Here is a 21,465-nt window from a genome sequence, read left to right on the forward strand (position 1 = left end):
CCCAGATGGGCGGCCCCGTGGGACGGGAGCGTGGGGACACCCCGTCCCATTTGCACCTCACAGGGCAGCTCCTGCCCCGCCAGATCCCACCAGGAAGAGGCACTGACCCCCGCCCCGTGAACGTCCCGCACCCCCGGGCTGGAGGAGGCACTGTGAGTGGGTGAGGACAGGCCCTGCTGGCCCCACACCCCGCACAGCAGGCCCCAGTTCCCGCAGCCAGGCTGGGGGAGCTGTGCCTGGGCCGTGCCCCCCTCCTGGAACACGGCACTCATCCTCCCCACGAGCGCCCCTCTGCAGGGGGAGGTTTTAGGAGCCCACAGCCTGCCCTACGTGTGCCCACAGGTCCCCTCCACAGTCTCCTCAGGACGGGGTGTGCTCGGGGGGTCGGCGGGCAGTGCCCCCTCCCCGGTTGGTAGACGAGGGCGAGCTGTACCTGTAGTAGTCCTCCTTGCAGTAGATGCTGCCGTCCTTGCTGAAGCAGGTGAGCTCGGACTCCAGGTTGAGTTTACATTCACAGCACTTGAGGCAGCGCATGTGCCACTGTTTATCCACAGCCAGGAGGTAATAACGGTCGGAGATTTTCCCCCCGCAGCCGGCGCACAGGGCAGCCCTGTCACTGCTGATGGAAGGCATGGTCTGCTGGGGGAAAACAATTACAGACCGTTAGCAACAGGGAGAAACTCTTGAGCGCTGCTGGGCTCCCCCTCCCCCTGCCCGGCCGGCCGCTGCTTTCCCTCGCAGGGGCTGCCAGCGGAGTGGGGGCTCCGCGCCCGTCGCTCCGACAGGCCCCATGCCCCATCCCCAGGGTCCCACCGCATCCCACCTTCCCGGGAGGAGGCAGGGAAGCGGGTGAGACAAACAGAAAACCACCCCGGGTTTTAGGGGAGGCGTCCGGACCAGACACACAACTTTTTTATTTATGTTTTTTTTCCTGGTGGATTTTCCCATCCCAAAACAAGAAAAGATGCTGTTCAATAAACAGGCGCAATAATCACAGAGTTGGGCAAATCGCAGATAGTTAATTTTAAAATTTATTATTATGGATATACTGAGAGTGTCTGCATAGCTAATGCTCTGTGAGTGCGTGTATGTGGAGCGTGTCTGTGTGTGTATTTTCCTAGCTATAAAATTCCGAATGAATTACGATCAAACCCCCAGTAGTCACAGTGCTGCAGACACAGCTCTCTGCAAGCTGGTCCCAAACAACACGGATCGCGATCTGCTGTGACCCAAAGTACTAAAGGGATCAGTAAATAAAGCTGCGGAGGAGATGAGCATTACTAAATCCGAGGTGCAGAATATTTCACCAGGAAAACGAAATAATGGGAAATGCGTTGGAAAGAAAGCGGGAAAAAAACAATAGAGCACTTTAGATTATGCTGGGATAAACTTGGAAGCAATAAAACTACATGTAAGCCCTATATAATTTAATAGTTTAGTGTCAAATCTCAATCCAATCGAAACTCTCAAAAAAAAACCCCAAAATTCATTCATATCCTGTCGACTCCTACCGAAAAAGAAAGAGAGAGAAATATCGGAACCGTTTGAGCACGCTTATTTATTGTAGCAGGCACCTTAAAACCGCGATCGGGAGAGGAGGCTCGGTGGAGCAGGGTTTGGGGCAGACCTCGCCATACGCTGCTTTCCACTTCGGTCCCGACTTACTCTTACCCGCTTTGCACAAAAGCCCGCGACAGATCCGTTCTCGTGCAAGAGGACCCGAAACATTTCCGTACAGCTGTGCCCAACACGCAGTTTGTTTTGGTTCGGGGCGGGGGAGAAGTTGTTTGCTCGCTTTTACCTCCTCTCGAGCCCTAAATCCTCGCGCAAAGCAAAAAGCAGAGGCAGCTACCGGGGGAACGGCGAGGGACCGGGGCTGGGTTTGCAGCTCGTGCCAGACCCGCTACTTTCATCCCCTGCTTGCGGGGATCACAAAACCCCATCGCTGCGAGCGCTCCCCTTTGCACCGCACCGTTCCCACTAGCAGAACTCCACACAAATAAAACCCTGGCACACCACCGGTGTAAGTCACGGGAGCCCACCGGGAGCTTGTTTCTTTAAGGCATTAACCGAACTCCGAGCAGGGATCATTTTATAACCAAAGTCGTTTCTTGTAAAACCACTTTAAATGAAATAACGATTTTTTCTACCTTGCTTTTCCAGTCACGAAAATATTCTGAGATCCAGAAATGGCATTCAAGGATCGAGTACTCCATCCCACTATTTGTTATGTACACACGTGTATGCATATACATTATATATAATTAGATAAAGCTATCATGTCACAATATTTATTCCAACAAAGATCATTCGATGCTGTTTAATTGTACGGAGAAATATTAACTTTTTCAAAGAAAACCAAAACCGTTTAAATTAGAAATCACGTCCCACCCTTATAGCACAAAGGCTGTTTTCCGGTCGGTATTTCAGGATTCAAGTCTCACTGTCACCTTTAAGCAAATTTCTACATAGCATTAAGAGAAAGAACACATACTGATGGAGTTCGAAAACCCAAGAACAGATCTTCCTTGCATGTGCCCGTATCAGCTAACGAGACAGCATTTAACCAACGTACGAGATCGTTTCCCTTCAGAATTATTTCTTAACACACACACAAAAAGCATACAAGAATTGTTGAATCAGTTAAGACACTTCAGAAATCTCTCCCACTCTGCCAGCTTCACGCCAGTTAAACGGATGCATCCTTTTATTATCTAAATGTATTAATATACAAGCACTATGCATCAGCAGACAGAAGGTAAAAAGTGGTAAAGTTATAAAAAATCGCATCCATCCGTCTCCCTGAAACACATCTTCCAGTTCTGTGTGCCATGTTTACAAACCCACATATTAAAATTATTTTTTAAAAACCATAACTTAAAGGCACTCGGGTTTGTTTTGCTTTGGTTTATTTTTTAAATAAATGCTACAAAGACTCTCTCACTGCAGACATCCTACCTGAAAAATAACACAGAACTGGATTCTTTGCTGTCTGTGTTTCCATTCTGCAGACAAAAAATTCGCTGTGCCAAAACGTTATTGCTATAAAGCCATACTTTGCCTCTTCCTAAAAACTTTGGAAGGCCGGACAGGCTGGGGGAAGGGAAGGAGTTCTTGGACGCTACCAAAAGGCTGGTCTATCCTTCTGTTTCCTCGCAAGAGCAGTACCGTTCATTTCACCCAAGCGTTACTATTACTATGCATATTATTAATAATTAACAGTTTCATGCCTTTCCCCACGGTTTCATTTAATCTTTTGGGGTGCCTTTATGCTCAATTCTCTTCTGATTTAGCGGTTTGCATACGTTTCCCCCCGATCTGTTATTTTAGGGGAAAAGCTGCATCTGTGAGGGGTTTGGTACGGTTTAGGGGGGTGCCTGACTCTCCCATTCCTTCGGCTCCTACCGTTTCCGTCTCTCCCCTGTCTATAGCCGAGCTGATGGCCGGTGCTTCGCTTTTGGTTCTCCGATCCATCTCGTCGATGACCCCGTGCATCTCCGAGCCGGAAAGACTGTGGAAAAGCATCGCTGAGGAAGCAGAGGAGGAGGGCCCGAGTTGCTGCTGCTGCTGACAGTTGTCGGGGTCCCTGCAGGAGCCCAGAACTTGCATTAACCGGAGCCCTCCCCCATGCATCTAGCACGGCCGCCCCGTCTGTCCTCGGGCACCGGGTTGTTCCCGCGGCAGAGCTCTCCGGGGCGCGGCGCAGGCACTGGTCCGAGCTTTCAGGGGGATGGGGCGCAGAAAAGGCGGGCGCAGGGGCTGCGGGAGAAGGGATAACTGGTGGTGTGAGCTTCGGGGCTTGGATCTAGTCTGTTGCGCGGCCCCGGCACGTCCCTCTAGGAGGCTTCTTCAGTGCAGGGCTCATTGCCCCAGGTGCAGTCCCAGGCTTTATGCTCTGGCCCAGCTGGCAGAAGGCTGGGCAGGTTTACGGTTGGGAGGGATTAATAAATAATAGGAATATAAAAAAAAAATTAAACCATCTTCGGTGAAAAATAAATAATAATTGAAAAAAGAAATAAGGACAAGCCCCCTACATCGTACTGTGCGAAATTTAGAGGAGGAAGGCGAGGGAGAGGGAGGCTGCAGCGGGCGGAGAGCAGGCTGGTGCTGCAGGGAGGCTGGGGCGGGTGCCCACCGTACGCACTCACAGTCCAGAGGGCTGGCAGCGGCGGCAGCTCAGGGGCAAAGTTTGCTCCTTCCCCCGCTCCTCCCCCAGCCCGGTGGAGCTCATTGGGAAAAGAAAAAGCCAAGGGGAAGGAGGGAGAGTTGGACGGGCACCAGATGGGACGGGCACTCGCGGCCCCCCTCTCTCCTTAAAGCGGCGCGGCCCGCGGGGCCCGGGCGGGAGCGCGGCCGGGGCCGGAGCGGCGGGGCTGGAGCGGGGAGGTTGGAGCGGCGCGTCTGCGGCGCGGGCACCGCGCGGGGCTCCGCGCCTTTTCTACAGCCCCGCTGACATCATGTCCTGCCCCGCCGCCATTGGCTGCGCCCGCCCGGGCCCGCCGCATGTGCTCGGGGCCGGGGCTGGCCCCGCGCTGGCCCCGCACCGGCCCCGCACCGGGCACTGCCGCGCTCCGCGGCCTCGGGCCCCGCGCCCGGCTTGGCCTCGCTCACCCCGTGACCCTCGGCGACGAGCGGCACCGTGGCGTGACAAAGAGCGCGTGGGGAAGAACGCGGCGAGGGACGAGGAGCGGTCAGGAGTTGGCACCGCTCTGAGGTCACGGTGCCCCAAAACATCCGTGACCGGCTGAATGCACAAAACAACCCCCTCATGACGAGTACTCAATGTTAGAACATCGTAATTTGAGTCATCCCAGTTCGTGGAGCCCTCCACAGACCTGGGCCTCACGCTATCTCTCGTTTCCAAGTAGACTGTAAGAAAACCAGGCCAAGAAGGTCTCTGAACTTGAGGAGAAGCTTCAGGAAGTCTCCAGAAAAGACAAAGAGTACGCAGGGAGACCGTTCATGATGTCTAAATATTTATCCAGGAGGTGGGTAGTGAGGAAGGACTAATTAGTATTAAAGATGTCAAATATCACACCTCTAATGACGTTACAAAGGTAGCACAATGGAAGGTGAAGGTGAATGCACGGTGAGATCATGAGACTCGCTGCCTCATCCTGACTGTGACTCTTACATCACTCAGGTGGTGTGTTCTGGCAGAGCCATTTGCCTCTTACAGGTGTAGCATGGCTAAAACCGCAATGACTCTGTTTATAGACAAACTTTGCTGTGTTTATGTGTTCCCTTCTTACCACAGTCGAGGCTTTTTATCATCTTTCTGTTGAGATTGCTCTGAGTAGTTAAAGACACTTGCACGTCACAGAGGAGAACAAAGTGTCTCTTGTAGAAATGCATATGAAATAGCCACAAGACCCCTCAAGAAATAATACAGAATGCAAGCTAATTTGGCATCTGTGGGAACTATCCAAAGACTGTCCTAGAACCAGACCTCGGAAACAATGGAAGTTCATGTTTGAATTCAGATTAGAATTCTGCAGCACAATTAGAGGCACTGTATGGTATTTATCTTGATAAAATAATCTTTCTCTTTCTCTGTAAAGTTGCGAGACCTTTCCCAGCCCCGTCTGCACTGGGAGATTTGGCTGCAGGAACGGGGTGGGACATTGCCCACCGGACACCACGTACCACCGTGGGACACCGCTGGGTTATCTTCACTCAAGCAATTTGCTGTACATATCCTCACCCACGGCTCTGCAGTGCACTGTCCTTAGATGTTTTAATACCAGATTAATTCCCCATCACGGAATTGATTACGTACTTTTTGCAGTTAAGGAAGGTCATGGATTCGTACGGTCTATCTGACACTGCTAATTATCAAAAAGATTTTAGATATTTAACAGCATCAAAATACAGTATTTTATGTTATAGAATTGCCTCAGTGGATGGAACCAATAATACCAAGAGCACATGGAAAGAGTATGGCGTGATCTCCAGTTCACAGGCTATCTCTGATTCCCTTCCTAATGGATATACAAACACAAGAAGACATCCAACCTTTGCTACCAAAACACAAGGAGAGTAACAGAATGTAAACATAAAGCTGCTAATGTACACACTGACACTTGAATGACATTTACATTGTTCAGAATGAAATCCAGGATATTCTTGAATAATGAGCAACAGAGAAATTGCTGGAGCAAAATCGTCTTCGGGATGAGAGGCGGGCTCATTTGAAACAAGAGTTTTTTCATTAGAAAAATGGTGCAGCTAATAATAAAGTCTTTTAACCTGTATTTTGTTATAGGTGACAGGTGAACAAATCACAGGTCTTGAGTTTCTCTACCCTGCCTCTCTTGGTAACGTCATCTCCAGTACCATCTGCTACCTACCAGACAAACAGACCAACCACATAATGAGGTACCAGCTTCCACCCAGCTACCGTGACTAAATCAGAACAAAAGATTCAACGCCTCCTTCAACAAAGGAACACAAGTCTAAGCTGTCTTTGCTAATTGCTGGGTTTCAGGTTGTCTGTTACAGATTTTAAGTGAGCTACAAACTTCTATCAAATACTTATAGCTGTTGGATAACGGTACTAAGAATAAAAGATAAATGGAAGCAAAAGGTAAGAAAGAAGAGAAGAAAGCTTAGAAAATAAGTAACTACTTATGGTAATTTAAAGGCTGTGGAATAATATAAACATGAAAGACCAGGGGGCAGAGTGATTGATATCTCATATGTTTTCGATGCCCCTACGGTTATTAGACTGCAATATATGGGAACATACAATAAACTATGAATTAAAATGTAATTGTAGCTTCAGGCATCTTCTTCATTGTCTGCTGTGGTGTTATGTCTTCATGCACCGTGATTGACAAGGTGTAATTAATCATCTTACTCAGTTGTAAATATGGGCACCCTTCACAGTAGGCATCAGGAAGTGTGTACCAGCAAAGGAAGCAATAGTTGACGCTGAGATACCATTAAATCAAAATCAGAGCGCGTATATGTTCAGAAATGTGTGTTTGGTGTGATGCTGTTATCGTTTATTTCTAAAATACTGCACCAACAGATTTACTTGATTTGCAAGTTAACTACAACATTAACTGGTTTTATTTATTTTGTCTCTTCTTCATCTTTATAGGCAATGATGTTGTTCTCCTAAAATGTGAGGCAGTTTGCTCCTTGTCAGCAAGTGGAGCTCAGCTCAGCTCTGGCTCTGCCCGAGTCGCTGCAGACAGACCAGCAGCTTCAGAGTCAGCTGCTCCATGGACTGGCCTGAAAGGGTCCCAGGGAATTATGGCTCCCCTCATGGATCACTTTCTGCACTTCTACAGGCTGACTTAGACACTTTGGGTCATTTTAAAGTGAAAGAGAATAATGAAGTTACCTTAACAAGAAGCATTGTTCTGTTTAAAACCAGGACGTATCTTGTCGCCATTGCTGTCTCTTAATTGTAAATGAACATCTTTTTGAGAAGTTTTTTTTCCATATTCCAGGGCAAGAAATATTTTGTATCCGTTTCTGTTTTGAAACGATTGCTATCCTTATCCAGTGACTGCAGAGATGGTGTCTGAGTCATGGGAAATGGAAGTGGTTTGTCTCAGGAAGATTTGGTGGTATGCGTGTTTTTGATGCACGTAGAGCTGCTGAATGAATAATTGGCCCCCTATTTAATGTCCTCTGCTTTAAAGCTGTCTGGTACATTTGCTGTTTAAAAAAATGTCTTTCAAAGCTGTTAAATATGTAACAAAAAGAGGTTGCTCTCCCCATTCTGACGTGAACAAAGCCATACAGTGAGGTGCCCGAGGTACTTCCAAGCATGGCACTAATTACAAACACAATCCTAAATGGAGATTTGCAAAGTTCTCCAATTCCATTTCTCTGCAACGCCAGCTGATGAGTGTCTGATAAAGGCATGCAGGAAAAACATCTGTCCAGGAATTAGCTATTAAATATTAAGCCAAGTATTTTTCAGAGAGCATGGGATCTGCTGGATCTATAATTCCACCATCTACCCCTGCCGGAATAAGATCTCCGGCTGTCTACGAAGCAAACCGAGCTTAAAACAGGAGCGTGCTCTCAAGAAGATGATCGACTAAGAATGTGTTTTATTTTGATTTGAAAAACTGTCAATCACAGATAGAAAAGACCAAATAATATTATTATATAATACTGGCTAATTGTATTTGTCTGGTAAACCAGGAAAGCGCAGGAGAGGAGAATAATACAGTTCAAAGGGAAAATACCGCGAAGGTTTTGCCCAGATGTTGTGCTGAAACTGTTTGTCACTGGTACAAGCAACTGATTTTGGAGGAAAACACAAGCATGTATGTATAGATGTGAGGGAAAATAGGATGTCCAATGTCTCACACATTCCAGTTTATATAGCCACAGCTATTTAAACAATTCCAAAACTGCCTCTACGGGTGTCAAAGAGGGAGGGAAATCTTCAACCACATGATCTTCTCTCCAGAGTCCTGTTAAATCCACTGAACTTAAAACAGAACAAGAAGTGTGAAATATGGGTTTGAACATGTTATGTCAGAAATGTAAAGGTTGGAAGCCTTTTTAGTAACCGATATTAATATTGTATTAAATGTTATGAAGAGGTAGGTGTTGGGGAGAAGGGCTGGGCTCATGTGCAATTTTGTCAAGGTTTTTATCTGTGATTATGATTCCAGATGTATCTATTCCCTGAGGAGAAAAATGAAGTAAAGTTGGCATGTGACATGTGTTTTAAGGTGTTTGGCACAGTTTCCCAAAGTGATGACAAAATGTTCATTTTTATTACAGTGAATTGGTAAAGAAAATGCGATTCTGAAGGTCAGTAGCTGTGCATTTAAGATAACTGTGGAGTTTTATTTTGGGGAATACACTTTTTTGGTGGTGTGCTTAGATCTGGTTGCCTGACAGGCGCCTACCGCAGTAAATAATCTGAATAGAATAAGGTTTACAAAATACAGAGCAGTAATTACCAGAAATTTGATAAATCTCATGCACAGAATACAGCAAAGATTGCAAAAATGGCTCTTTTTGGATCTAGTAGTGTCGCTGCTTCTAAATAATGGGGTTTTTATCCGTTTACTACACACTAATCTTTTTGCCCTATAGTTACAGCTCAAGGTAGTGTGATAAGGTCCTTTGTAGGAAGACGTTTTTCATGCAAATGGACAGATTTTTTAATTTTTATTTTGTTTTAAACACAAACTGGGGAAGGCATTCTTTGTGGGGAAAAGCGTTTGCCTGAAGGGGCACTAGAGCCGGGGTGAGGAAGCTGCCCCGTGCCCCTCCCTGCAGCCCGTGAGTGCAGCAGCCCCGGCACTGCCAGCAGGGCACCCCGGGCTGCAGCCCCGCAAACACTCCCTCATAAACATTTTACAAGTTCCACCTCCACCAATCGGCGAGGGCTGCGAGCCGGCCCTGATTGGGTGTCCCAGGGATTTGGTAAACACGGCTACACAACAAAAACAAGGTTTGGAGAGGAAGGGCTCCAATGGCATTGCCTCCTTTGAATATTCAGAGCCTGAGAATATGATTAATTCCATATTTTAGAAGTAAACTCCCCCAGCCCTGCATCCATCTGCAAATATTAAGAGTGATGTGCTCAATACATTCCTTTTCTGCTCTATAACCACATTTCTTTGTGAATTTAACCACATCAGAAAGCACTTCAGATTTCTAACACAAATATTCAATGCATTTAATGTAAGGAAGCTTCCTTTATTGGAGGTGATTGGGAACGTTTTGTATTTTATAGGTATATTTAAGAGGTTAGCAGTAGGGGGGAATCGTCTGTGGAAAATCTGTCTACAGCTGAAATTTTTAGATGCAGAAGTGTTGCTGAAATGTCTAATACACTCACATTCTTTTGTTAAGTAGCTTACAGGACTATCCTCTTAGCTACCAGATACCCAAACCCTCCCCCCTTTTTTTTTCTTTAAAGTCAAATAACATTCCTCCTTTTCCCTCCCTTATTTGTTATTTTCAGGAGTTTATACTTGTTTGGGGTTTTTTTGTGTACAATTAGAAGATTTTCATTTTCATGGGCTTTTTTTACTTCTTTCATCTACAATTTGGTTGTTCTTTTCAGTAATCTTCTGCAACTTTATTTTATCTTTAGTGCAAGCAGAGAAGCTTCTCATTGGCTGGTACCTTATCGATAATGATTTACAAGTTTTCCCAGATTAATTTTCCATATTGTAATTTTTCTCTAACACAACACAGCTCCAATTACAGTAGAGAATGCCAAAGGTTAATGTATTTTATAATACAATTTAGAAAGTCATTTTTTAAGTCCTTGGGTTTATATTTTAAATTTAGAATCCTATTTATACTTCAGTATCGGAAAAATAATGTGGACAGTTTGAAAATTAGCAGTGTGGTATTTTCCAGCCGCTGAAACGCGCCTGCCTAACGAAGGCAGAAGACTTGCTCGCCAGATTTATTTTAAAGCAGTGCTTTTAGATATTCATAAATTAAAATGGCAGTTTTCAATGAGATACTTATTACTATTTTACTTGATATTTGCGAGATACCTGACCATTTAATATTTATCCTTTATTTCTCTGAGCTGATCTAATTGCACCTCTCTCTTTTGCATTTATTTCTCTTTGCAAACACTACATTATTCACTCTCTCCTGTGCTTATTAAACAGTGCCACCTGCACCAAATGAAACAAAGCTTCTCCATCAATCTATCCCAGCTAAAGAACCCCGACTATATATTATAATTAATTGAAGCTCAATTGAGCACTTGAGTCTGAACTAGATACAGTAACCTGAAAAAAACATTAAAAAAATTAGGATGTACTTTAAAGAAATCTTTTAAATGAAAATGTTCACTCCAAACCGAGAACCTAACCTTGTACCAAGCACTCTTCATCAGCTCTGCACAGTACCTCAAGTAGCAATTAGCAGGTCCTTTAATTAATTAACTATTCCCTGTACATCACAGGGATTTTTGTGGCACTAACGTCATCCTCCATAAGTGAATACCAAACGCAGTCAATATTTTGTCACTGCGAGCCCTTCTCGGGACTACCTGAATGCCCCGCGCCTGGCTGAGCGGCAGCAGCGCCCGGCCCCAGGTAGGAGCAGGCGGGAGCTCGGCGGGGTGGGCCGGGCAGGGGGTGCGGGGCTGGCAGCGGCCACGGGACCCCGGGGCGAGGTGGCCCCGCGGAGCGCAGGGAAACGCAGGGAGCGGGGGATGGATGAACCGCGCGGCTGCAGCCCAGGAAGGGGATTTCCCGGGGTGCGCTCTGCGGTTCCCAGGGCTGGGGAACCGCGTATCTCCCGTGTGCCCCTCGCTGCCCCTGCGAGCGCATCCCCCGAGCGGCGGGGCACACACCGGGGGGGACGGGGCACTCCCCACCAATCCGGGACACCGCACAGCTCACACTCCGCAAACTTTCCCATCTCGTCACGGCCGAGCCCTTCCACTGGTATCCTCATTTGGGGGAATATTAAGTCGTTTTAAGGGAATTGCCGTCTGAGGATGAGAGGCGAGATACGTACTGCTGGTTTGAGGATTTACAAAAGATGCAGTATGTAAATTTGTTTATATAAATATATATAAGATATATCACAGTATGAGGCTCTGTGTGTGTGGATGAACATATGTGTGTGTATCCATCCCTCTATTTGCAGATTCAGACACAGACATATGTTATCATTTCTTAGAGGCAAATATCTGCAGAAATAATTCTTTGTGTTCAGTGGTTTTCTTGAGTGTGGGGTAAGTTTCTCTTCAGAGACTTCTGTGTTCAGGGAAGATCTTGTGAATGTAATGTACAGCATAATGAAATCAAATAAAGTATGCCTTGTATGATTTTGCAAGAATTATACATTAGCACTCTCTTTCAACACGTGTAATATTCTGAATTATGGAAACAACTTTATAGATAGTTTTTAAATAATAAATAATATATATTATGGACTTGTAGAAATAGACACTGTAGAAATCTTAAGAAAGAAGAAAAAATTGTTATTCAAATAATTTGAGGTATTTGCCAACTGATATTATAATTTAAAGCCCCATCACAATTAATGTGAACTCTTCATGAGGAATAATGTGTGTTCAGTTACTGAAAGATAGCAACTGATTCCAGTAAAATTTGCCATTTTGTAAGAATAAGAGAAATTTCCATTTCCACCCCATGGACTCTTCTGCATCACTGTTCCTGCAACTTCAGTCAAAAAATTTTTGGCATGAGCAAAATATAAGTAAAAATATAAAGGTCAACTGACAAGCTATGATTGTATCTCTGTTTTTGCTGTGTAAATCTGCTCTTATCAATAATTCACTATTCATGTTCTACAAAGACTCTGTCTTTACATTTTTAATTAGCACTTACAGTTTTACAAAGGTAATTAGAAAAAGGGAAATAGTAATCTCTGTACTCGGAGTCCCTATGTCACAATTTACTCCACATTTTTTCCAATAGCTTTGGCAAATGAATACTCTGTTTTGATCCATCAATCTCAAACAAAGGTGGGCTCCGCTGTAATTTTTCACTGTTCATTTCCCTGACCCTTTTGGGATATAAGGATGGTGCACAAATACCTAACCGGCTGATCAATAGCCATTGACCGTTCGGAGCCCTCGTACCCTAACAAGCACAGCTTGATCATGTATATTTGATCATGTAAAATTTCAAAGCACCTCGAGACAGCCCAGCAAGTCTTGCCATGGCAGCTTTGTGCTGTTTCCTGGAGCACATCCTTGCCATGATTTAGCTCTACCATCAATGGAAACTTCCTGCTCGTACGTTTGATGAGGCTGGAGATCATGAATTTCAGGGTTATACACCCCCAGTATTTCATAGCTATGGCAAACATAAACCACCGTCCTAACGTTTTAGGAGAGCGAACTCTGGATGTGCCTATGGATTCAAAGGACCCCAGAGTGCAAATTTAAAAAGCCCTATCGTTATAAATCTTGCATTCCTGTTAAGTGTTGGCATGCACGTTACACTGAGGTGTGTTAAGTTTATCTTAGTGGGAAAATTGCAGGGAAAACCTTTCCCTTGATATCCTTTCAAACACATGCTCACATATGTACAAAATAAAAAAAATATTCGAGTTCACGGCTGTGTTAGCTCTCTGCCTTATTGATACCTTGGAAAGAGATAAAGATCTAAGCAAAAAATATTTACAGTGAAAAATGTCTTTGCAGAGCTTTATTATCATTCGTAATCCCACATCCAGTGTTTTTCATATAGGAATTTCAGTTTACCATTAAAATATAACACTGATGCTACATTTGTATAGCTGCCTTTTCTGCTTATAATCATAATGTTTATTCTAACTTTCTGGGCTTATTATTTTAGACAGATATCAGTTTAATTAGCTTAAGCTGTCATACTCTAATAAATACAGACGGGTTGCCTGGTTCGGGAGGAGGAAGGTGGCTGCAGATTTCAGGAGCAGAGACAGTTAATGCTTTGTACATTATCATGTAAACAGCAAAAGGACAAAAATAATTACCTGATAAACTTTCAATTTCTGACTCTCCCCTATATGCTTTCTGACCAATTTTTCTATAGAAAATCCATTCAAATTAGGCAAGTCCTCTAAATATCTGCAGCATCTGCTGGTTCAGACACCTTCCTTTATGCAGAGTACCATTTTCATATGATAATACATGTAATATGATATAGAATGACAGAATGCATGACAGTTGCCCATAATACATAGAAAGTCACTCAAAGGACAGAAGCGACATTTGGATAATTAGCATCCATTGGGCAGTCAATCATGCGAATAGAAAAAACTGCACAAAACCCACAATGGAGTTAGAAAACAAAAGGGACCCCAGCCAGTCTCAGGATTAACTGCTCTAAAGCGATCTAAATGCTTTTGTATCTAAAGAACTGAGGCTCCCAGGGCTGCCCTGTTCCCCTCTAGATACCCAGGGAACTAATTGTGGCGATCAAAGTTAAAGCATTCTCTCTTCTTTATAGACTGCTAAATACACAGAAAAATTATTTCTCCATTCGTGTTCATTAAACTATTTTAAAGTTAAAAAACTGATGCCACGTTCTTTTGCCAAGTAAAATGAGCTGGAGTATTGAGATTGTCCTGCTTTTATGAGAATACAACAGCCCTTTTAATTTAAACTCTGTCTTTGTTTGATTAATATTATTTTGCTGTTGTCCAGTCTGTTATCTCTTTCTCTTTGGATAACGAAGGCAATTGCCATTAAAAACTCTTGTGTGAGAAAAACCTGGAAACAGGAATAGAAATGATAATGATAATAACAAAGCCCATTAACAAAATTAAGCAGGAAAGGTCGCACAATTTCTTAGTAACTGCCACTTTATAAAATAAATAAAATATTTTGTCACTCAATATATGCAGCTCAGAATATTTCCTTTCCCCAGATTAGGTGGAAGATGAGGGCAGCCTCCTTTAAAGCTCCATCTACCAGAAGAGAGAGAGAAAGCGAAGAGATACAGAGAGAGCCCCAGGATGTGGAAAGTCATGAAAATACCTACCCTGGAGACAGTATTCCCATAGGATCCTTTTCATACAAATTCCAACTTGCCTAATGCCCTTAATGAATGAAATAAAAAGAGAATTCAGAAAGGCCCATGCTGATGGCTCCTGCTGGAAAGTGTGTGGTTTAAGGCATAGCTGCAGCAGTTCTGGGAGGGAAGCGGCTCCGGTCCCCATCAGCCAGGCAGACGGGAATCACTGGGGCGAAATCTTCCCCCTCACACATTTGCAATTGACTGGAAATAACATCACGACACCTTGGGATAATTGACGCCTTCTTACCTTTCGTTGTCCTTTGTAATTAATATTGGTGGATCTAGAGGTTTCTCCCAGGCACAGATAAGAGGAAGGTGGAAGGGGTGGGGAGAGAGCGCGTGTGTGTGCGTGAGTGTGTGCGTGAGTGTGTGCGAGAGAGAGGAGCCAGAGGGAAGGAGAGCGCAGAGAGAGGCTTTGGTTGTGTCTCTGCTTGGGGAAGGGTGTGCTGGTGGATTTGTGTGGATGTGCACTGGGGGCTTTGCAAACCTCTGGAGTTCTAAAGGCAAGACAGAAAGTGAGCAGTAGGATGAGCTGGATCTCCCCTGCCAGTCCTTACAGAGTTTCGGCAGCCGTGACCTTCAACCCCTTTGCTGAGTGTGAGCCCCACCTCGAGCCCCTTGCCCAGCTGCTGTGCCAGCTCCACACGGGGAGCGGGGACAGGGACAGCCCAGCGAGGGAGGCAGGCAGAGACTGAGATCAGAAGGGCTTTTCGCCCAGTCAAATGGGCCTCTGGTGACAAATCAATCACGGCCCCTTCAAACCAATGGTGCTGCCAGTCTGCAGCTCCCCAAGCCTGCCCAGCCTCCCCGGCCCTGCTGCATGACACTCAGCTGATCACGGGGGCTCCTCTCAGGGCAGGGCTGCTTTTCACAGCTTCCCTTGGTCATTAGCAGCGTTCCTTCTCCCTCTCCCTCCTGCTCTGCCTTTACCTACCATCTATTTATTAAATACTGAAAACTAACAGCTTTCAGTAGGGATTGTGACAGGCAGCAACACTTGTAAATACGTCGGTATCTGCCTTCCTGAAAGGGCCCAGATTTATTTATTTGGTTGGTTTTCTACATTAGGAAGAGCTACCTGTTCTCCTGTAATGAGGCGATGTGATCAATATAATCAGGGACAAAGAAAGGAGGCCCCACAAGATGCTCGCTGCACCTCCTCCTTCCCTTTATTTTACACTGATAAAACTGGCTTCAGTGATTTTTCTCCCACTACACCCATAAGAGGGGAATTGTTTTTCAGTTATCTTTTCCTGCAGACATTGGTTAAAATACAATTTTAGGTCCATTTTGAAGCTATGAGGCAGATCCTTAGCTGGAACAAATTTACATTGCTACTGAAATTCTCGACTTTTCAAAGCAGAATTGCTACTACATCCTAGTACGTACTTCTTTCGATACTGGCTTTATCCCAAATATCTGAAAAATGTTTTAAAGCAGTTAAAGAGAGAAACAGTAATATAAGAAGAGTGTTTAAAGTTTAGGAAGAACAAAGTACTCTTACAGTTTTTGTGATCTTAGGAATTGCATTCTCTGTTTCCTCCTCTCTCCCTTCCTTGCCACCCCCCCACCCCCCCAATCCCTAATACAAAGGGTAAAAAATCAAAATGAGGTCTTAACAGAGCATGCACTGCTCTGTCTTAGTCCTTTCTAACCTTAATCCCTGGAATAAAATCCTCCTGCAGCCAAAGAAAAACCCAGAGTGTTGCACATCAAGGAGAAGGGAGAGGTCCCTCCTCATCCTCGCCCAGCTCCAGTGCCAAGCTCCTGGCTCAGAGCTCTCCCGTCCTGCAGCAGAGAGGGCAGAGCACGTTTGGATGCCAACTGTACGTGTTGGTCACCCTGCAGCATGTGGCCAGCGTGCCGTGGGGTGGCAGGGAGGGCGATGGAGGCGGGCAGGACGGAGCTGGCTCTCCCAGGCTCTGCAAGGAGAGCTTGGGCGAGACACAGCAGCGTCAGGAACGCAGCACAATGTGCTCAGCAACGTGTCCTTGTCTGCTGCCTGCCGGGAGGGAGCTGAGCCCCACTGAAGTGGAGTGCACTCAGGCAGCAGTGTGGGGTGCTCCACAGCCCGGAGCTGGAGAGTGCTCGGGCTTTATCTTCAAAGCTGTCCTGTCAAACACAAGGTCTTTCAAACATCAGAGGGAGAAAGTTTCTGACTCTGAAGGGTTGGTTTTCCTCTCGGTTTTCCTCTGTCAGAAGTTAAGCCCACCCGACCCCCACAGCAAGCTGGCTCTGGGATTGCTGCCCTGCTCCTTGCCCTGTGATTTGGGGGTGCTCGTATGGAGCAATCTCCATTTGCTCACTGCTTGTTGAGTTCAGTTTTCCTCATGTTAGCTCTTTCTTCCATCTCATGTGTCTTGAGGCTTTTGCTGTGTGGCAGTGAATCGAATCTTATGAACTTAAAAGAAAATTGTGGCTGGGACCTGGAGAATATTCATCTGTTGCAGAAAATGCTGAAGTCTGAACATGTGAGAATTGAACTAATGAGTTTTCCCCTCATTTCAGTCCCTCAGTCTCTTTTTTAGCCATACCTTAATTGCAGTGTTTTCTGACAAAATGATCTTAGCTCCTAAAATTTTAAATGTGTGTCTTCGTTTCATTGCTTGTACTTTGTTCTACCAACACAATAAAAGAAATTAGGATGATTTACAAAATAATGTGCCTTTCTGTCATCTTACTGTCAATAAATAAGTACTACACCTAAATCTAGTTGATTTCTAAAATGAAAATTCATTACATTTCTGGAAACTTGAACAATCAGCTCCATGCATTTTAATTAGATTGTCTGTTTTTTCATTTATTACTAATACAGTCCTCTTAACTATGATTTATTTGTTAAACAAAGTGCCATAATCCGTCACTTATTCATCTTAATTTCAGCAAAATTAAAGTAGTCGCTGTTATATTACACCTAATTGCACTTGCAATGAAAAGAACGGAGATGTTAATCAAAATAAATTGAAGATAAACAATAAAATCATTAAATCTTTGCTGCAGTAAGTGTAACTAATCAGTTTTGACTTGAAGCGACCGAACACAAATAATGAATCTGTCAGTGAAGACGCGCTCATTAAATCCAGCCCGGCCCGCTCGGGTCCCGCAGGCAGCCCCGCACCCCCGGCTCCAAGGGGACAGCAGGGACACCAGGGGACCTGGGACAGGCTCAGGGTGCCCGCACAGGGCCCCGTGGTGGGGCCAGGATGCCAGGGCAGGTCTGCAGGAGCTGCGGGGAGCGCTGCGCCAGGGACACCAAACACCCCTTTGTTTCATTCAGCACCAGCAGCTCAGAGAGTGGGAACGGGGGGGGGGGAAAGGGCAAGGAAACCCAGAAACTCAGAGAGAGCAAGCACTTGGGTTTAAAACTCACCAGAACTATTAGTTTCACAGCACATCAGTGAAGCTGGCACTGTGTTAAATAATAGATGCTAAATGATATGCTTTGCACCAGTCCAAGATGCTGATTGCAGCCCTGTGCCATCCCCACGGGGCAGGGACAATGCCTGGATTAGCAACAGAAGCTGTTCATGGACTCATTGTCCCTCACCAGTTACCACTTCTGGCCTTCCCACCTCATTACAGGGCCCGAAATGGGCACTCCAGCTATTTCCAAATATGTTGGTACCCTGGCAAGGAGTCCTGTGTCTGAGCGGGCTGGGGAACCGAGCTAGAGCAATCAACACATCCTACTTCAGCTTTTAAATTGTTTACTTAATGATTTCAGTTTTCCCAGTGGAGTATTTGGGAGAAATCATTGGTGAGCAGGAATTTACATGGCAAGGAGCAATTTCTCTTAAAATAGTTTTGTGTGCTGCGCTTTTGTGTGACCTGAGCCAGCACCCAGCACAGGCAGAACACACAGGCAGTGGCCTTGGCTTCAGTCACTCTGAACCAGATCGTTATTTTCCTGAACGGTTATCAGTTCCTAAATGGAAGATACTGGTTTGTGTTTTTATGTTTTCCCTCCCTGTATTTTATCAGTAATTTCGCTTATTTACAGATCTCGCCGTCCTTTGTCTAAAGCATTTACTTAAGCGACACAATTCAGCTGAACATGTTGATCAGCACGAAGGATGCCTGCCCTGCTCCTGGAATCACAGCACAGCCAATTAACATTTCACAATGCTAATGCTTTCCACTGCTTTTTGAACAGTGGTCACTACAAATCATATAGGGATAGTTTAACAATTAATATGCTCGAGCTTGAGTACCTCAGGGACTTACACATAATTTTAAGTTTATTTTTTATTATCTTTGGGTAAGAAACAGCAGAAGGCTAATTTCAGCTCACTTCTCTTCTTTCTTTCTCTGGGTATAGTCCATATTCGGGTCATACCAAAAGACAATGATCAGGGGACAACAAGGTTTCACAGCCCAAATCCAGGGCTGGATGACTGCTGAACAAATCTTTTCCCCTCTGCCTTTTTCATGCTAGTGAGATTTGATATCTGTGAATAATAACCTTTTAAATAAAAAGTCTAGCTGGTGGACCTTACATTTAGTTTCTGTTCTGCATCTTTCCAGCATTTATAATGCTTAACTTGGGACTTGACGTCTCTCAAGGCGCTCATTTGGAATGATTTATATGGGCTTTGTTAGTTCAGTAGCAGGTGGGTAATTCCAGAAATTAAATATTACCTGTTTTTTACTGATATAACTATAAGCACTTAACAGAAGTAGTAAATATTACTATTACTAATTTCTAGAAAAGGCAATAAAAATACAGACTGAAAAGTGGCTGGCAGAATAGGAACCAGGTAATGATAAAAAATTACCCAAAGGATGGAGCTGATCCTTCATTAGTCAGAAACTCCTACTGACTGCAGTGAAAATCTGCCCTGCATGGAAACCATCGAGAGCTCTGGAGCTGCGGAGTGGCCTGTGCAGAGTTAATCTGGCAATCTTACTGTGGTGGCTTTCAGCAGGTCTCTCAAGGATCTCCCCCAGCACAAGTGGCACTGACTGGAGCCCATGTCGGGAGCCTCTGCAGAGGAGCTCAGGACTGACCCCTGCCAAGTGAAGCCCCTGTGCTGCCTGGGGGTCCCAGCGCAGGAGGCCTCCTTTCCTTCACCCAGCCTGCACCTTTCCTGCAGCCAGGGTGCTGCAGCATTCAGGCTTCTCAGGGCACTACCTCTGTTGGGACTATCTTTTGTTGGAGGCTTTGTTTTGTTTTGTTTTTATGTAAAGTGTGCTGAACATTCTTCAAGTAAAATGCGTTTTCAAACCAGAAGCACTGACCATCCACAGTGAGGAACCTGAATGACATGCAGTGTGTACACAGCGATTAAGGGATGAATAGGAAAAGCCTGCAGAGCAGGAAAGACGGAAGGGATTGTCTTTAGTTCCATTCTGAACAGCAGATGATGGTGAGGTATCTACGAAGACATTTCAAGAAGACAAAGTGAGATTTCAGTTCAAATAGAAGACAGGTTTGGAATAAATAAGTGGATTTGACAGTTGGCAACATAGGGATGATAGTGAATCTGTGTTTGACTACAAGATTACACCAAAATAAGATTGGATTGGAAGGGGGAGAAGGCAGCAAAAATATAACTGCGCTAAATACCTTCAGAGAGCTGGAGATGGGATGTCAGGATGAAGGATAAATGAAGAAATTATTAGAGATGCAGCTGAAGAACCATGAAAAGACAGGGTCAGGGAAATCAAGAGGACAAGATGTCAAAATCTAGAACTGAGTCAACAATTGTGAATGAGGAAATGTAAAGGCAGATGAGACTGGAATGGCAGTTGTCGGTTGTACCAGAGAGGTGTGGGCTGTGCACCATCAGACTAAGGCAGGTGCTCACCACTGGAGTGAGGGGGGACACAATGCTGTGTGAGGGTATGAAAATCAGTGCTGAGTTTATAACCCCTCCCTCCCTCCCTCCCCATCACTGACACCAGGCAGTGAGGACAGCAAAGCAGGGAGATTCTTCGGAAACAGAAACAAAGTCAGCTGTGCCAGAATGTAACGCTGAGCGTAACAGGGTGACAGCCCAGAGTCTTGACAAAGGAACAGAATTCCTTGGAGTGCCGGGACCTCTCAGTTATGGAACGTTAGTTACACAAAGTGGAGCAACACATGCTTTCCCAAGAAATGCTGCACCCCTCAGCTTAGGCCAGACCAACCCCCCACACACATTATACACAGGCCTTTCATTTATTTTTTGTTCTCCTACTTGCTCACTCTGAGGCCATTTTTAGCTGGAGACAAGTACATTTTAAAACATTTAAATATCTTTGCAGATATGTTGGAAGTCATTATCCTGGGGGGCTGGAGAGCAGGTTCTTTCAGGACAGGTCTCTTAATTCTGATCACATCATCCTAACCTAGGGGATGGGCAATGGTAAGAACTGTTTTTATTGGTTATGTACATGGATCTCAGTGCTGACATTTCCAGAACTACCCTTCACACCTTTTAGAGAATAAATGCTCTCTACTTTACTATAGGTACTGATTTTAATCAGATTGTCTATTCTTGGTGGTAGTTCAGAAATTTCTTCTGAAATCCCTTTAGAATTTATTTATTTACTTTTTAGTCCTAGGAGCCTATTTTTATGTAATTTATGAATTTGTTCCAGCACACCTTTTAATTGACAAAACCTTCTCCATACTACGTAACAGGAGGAAATTTGGTGTATCTATTTTCCCCGAAACTCTATGTGGAAATGCTAATGCAAACAAGTCATTTACCTTCATTTCAGTGCCTCTGTATTCTCATTAGCTTTCTTACTTTTCTACCAAATAGCCCACTGGACTTATAAAATCTCTTGCAGACTTGCTGCTTCTTAATACTTGAGAAAATCTTGTTTTCATGTCAGGCTATCTGCTCCTCAAATCCTCTGTCATCCTTCTAATCTCCACTGGGTATCTTAGCCACTGGATTTTATCCCCCTTGACTTCACAAGTTAAAATTCTACCTTCAGAAAAATCCATTTTTGACTCCACAAACTTGTTGAACCTTCCCGT

General features: G+C 44.8%; 1 protein-coding gene across 9 annotated transcripts in view; it reads right to left on the reverse strand.

The window, feature by feature from the left end:
* Positions 1–21,465, reverse strand: part of LHX2 (LIM homeobox 2) — a 44,529-nt gene that overhangs the window by 15,055 nt on the left and 8,009 nt on the right. Inside the window, exons 1-2 of one of the 9 annotated variants that reach the window (XM_027893010.1) lie at positions 14,743–14,866; positions 434–636 (exon numbers count right to left, since the gene is read on the reverse strand). In XM_027893010.1, the coding sequence (XP_027748811.1) occupies positions 434–633 (200 nt within the window). In that variant the 5' untranslated portion in view covers positions 634–636; positions 14,743–14,866. Of the gene's footprint in view, positions 1–433; positions 640–1,671; positions 1,768–2,494; positions 2,515–2,958; positions 3,300–3,405; positions 4,166–14,742; positions 14,867–21,465 lie in introns of those variants that run through there. The other 8 variants (XM_027893007.1, XM_027893001.1, XM_027893002.1 and 5 more) reach the window with 8 other exon arrangements.

The sequence above is a fragment of the Empidonax traillii genome, unplaced genomic scaffold, assembly GCF_003031625.1.
Source record: "Empidonax traillii isolate 1590-97213 ecotype Southwest subspecies unplaced genomic scaffold, ASM303162v1 scaffold375:size1330703, whole genome shotgun sequence".
NCBI lineage: Eukaryota > Metazoa > Chordata > Aves > Passeriformes > Tyrannidae > Empidonax > Empidonax traillii.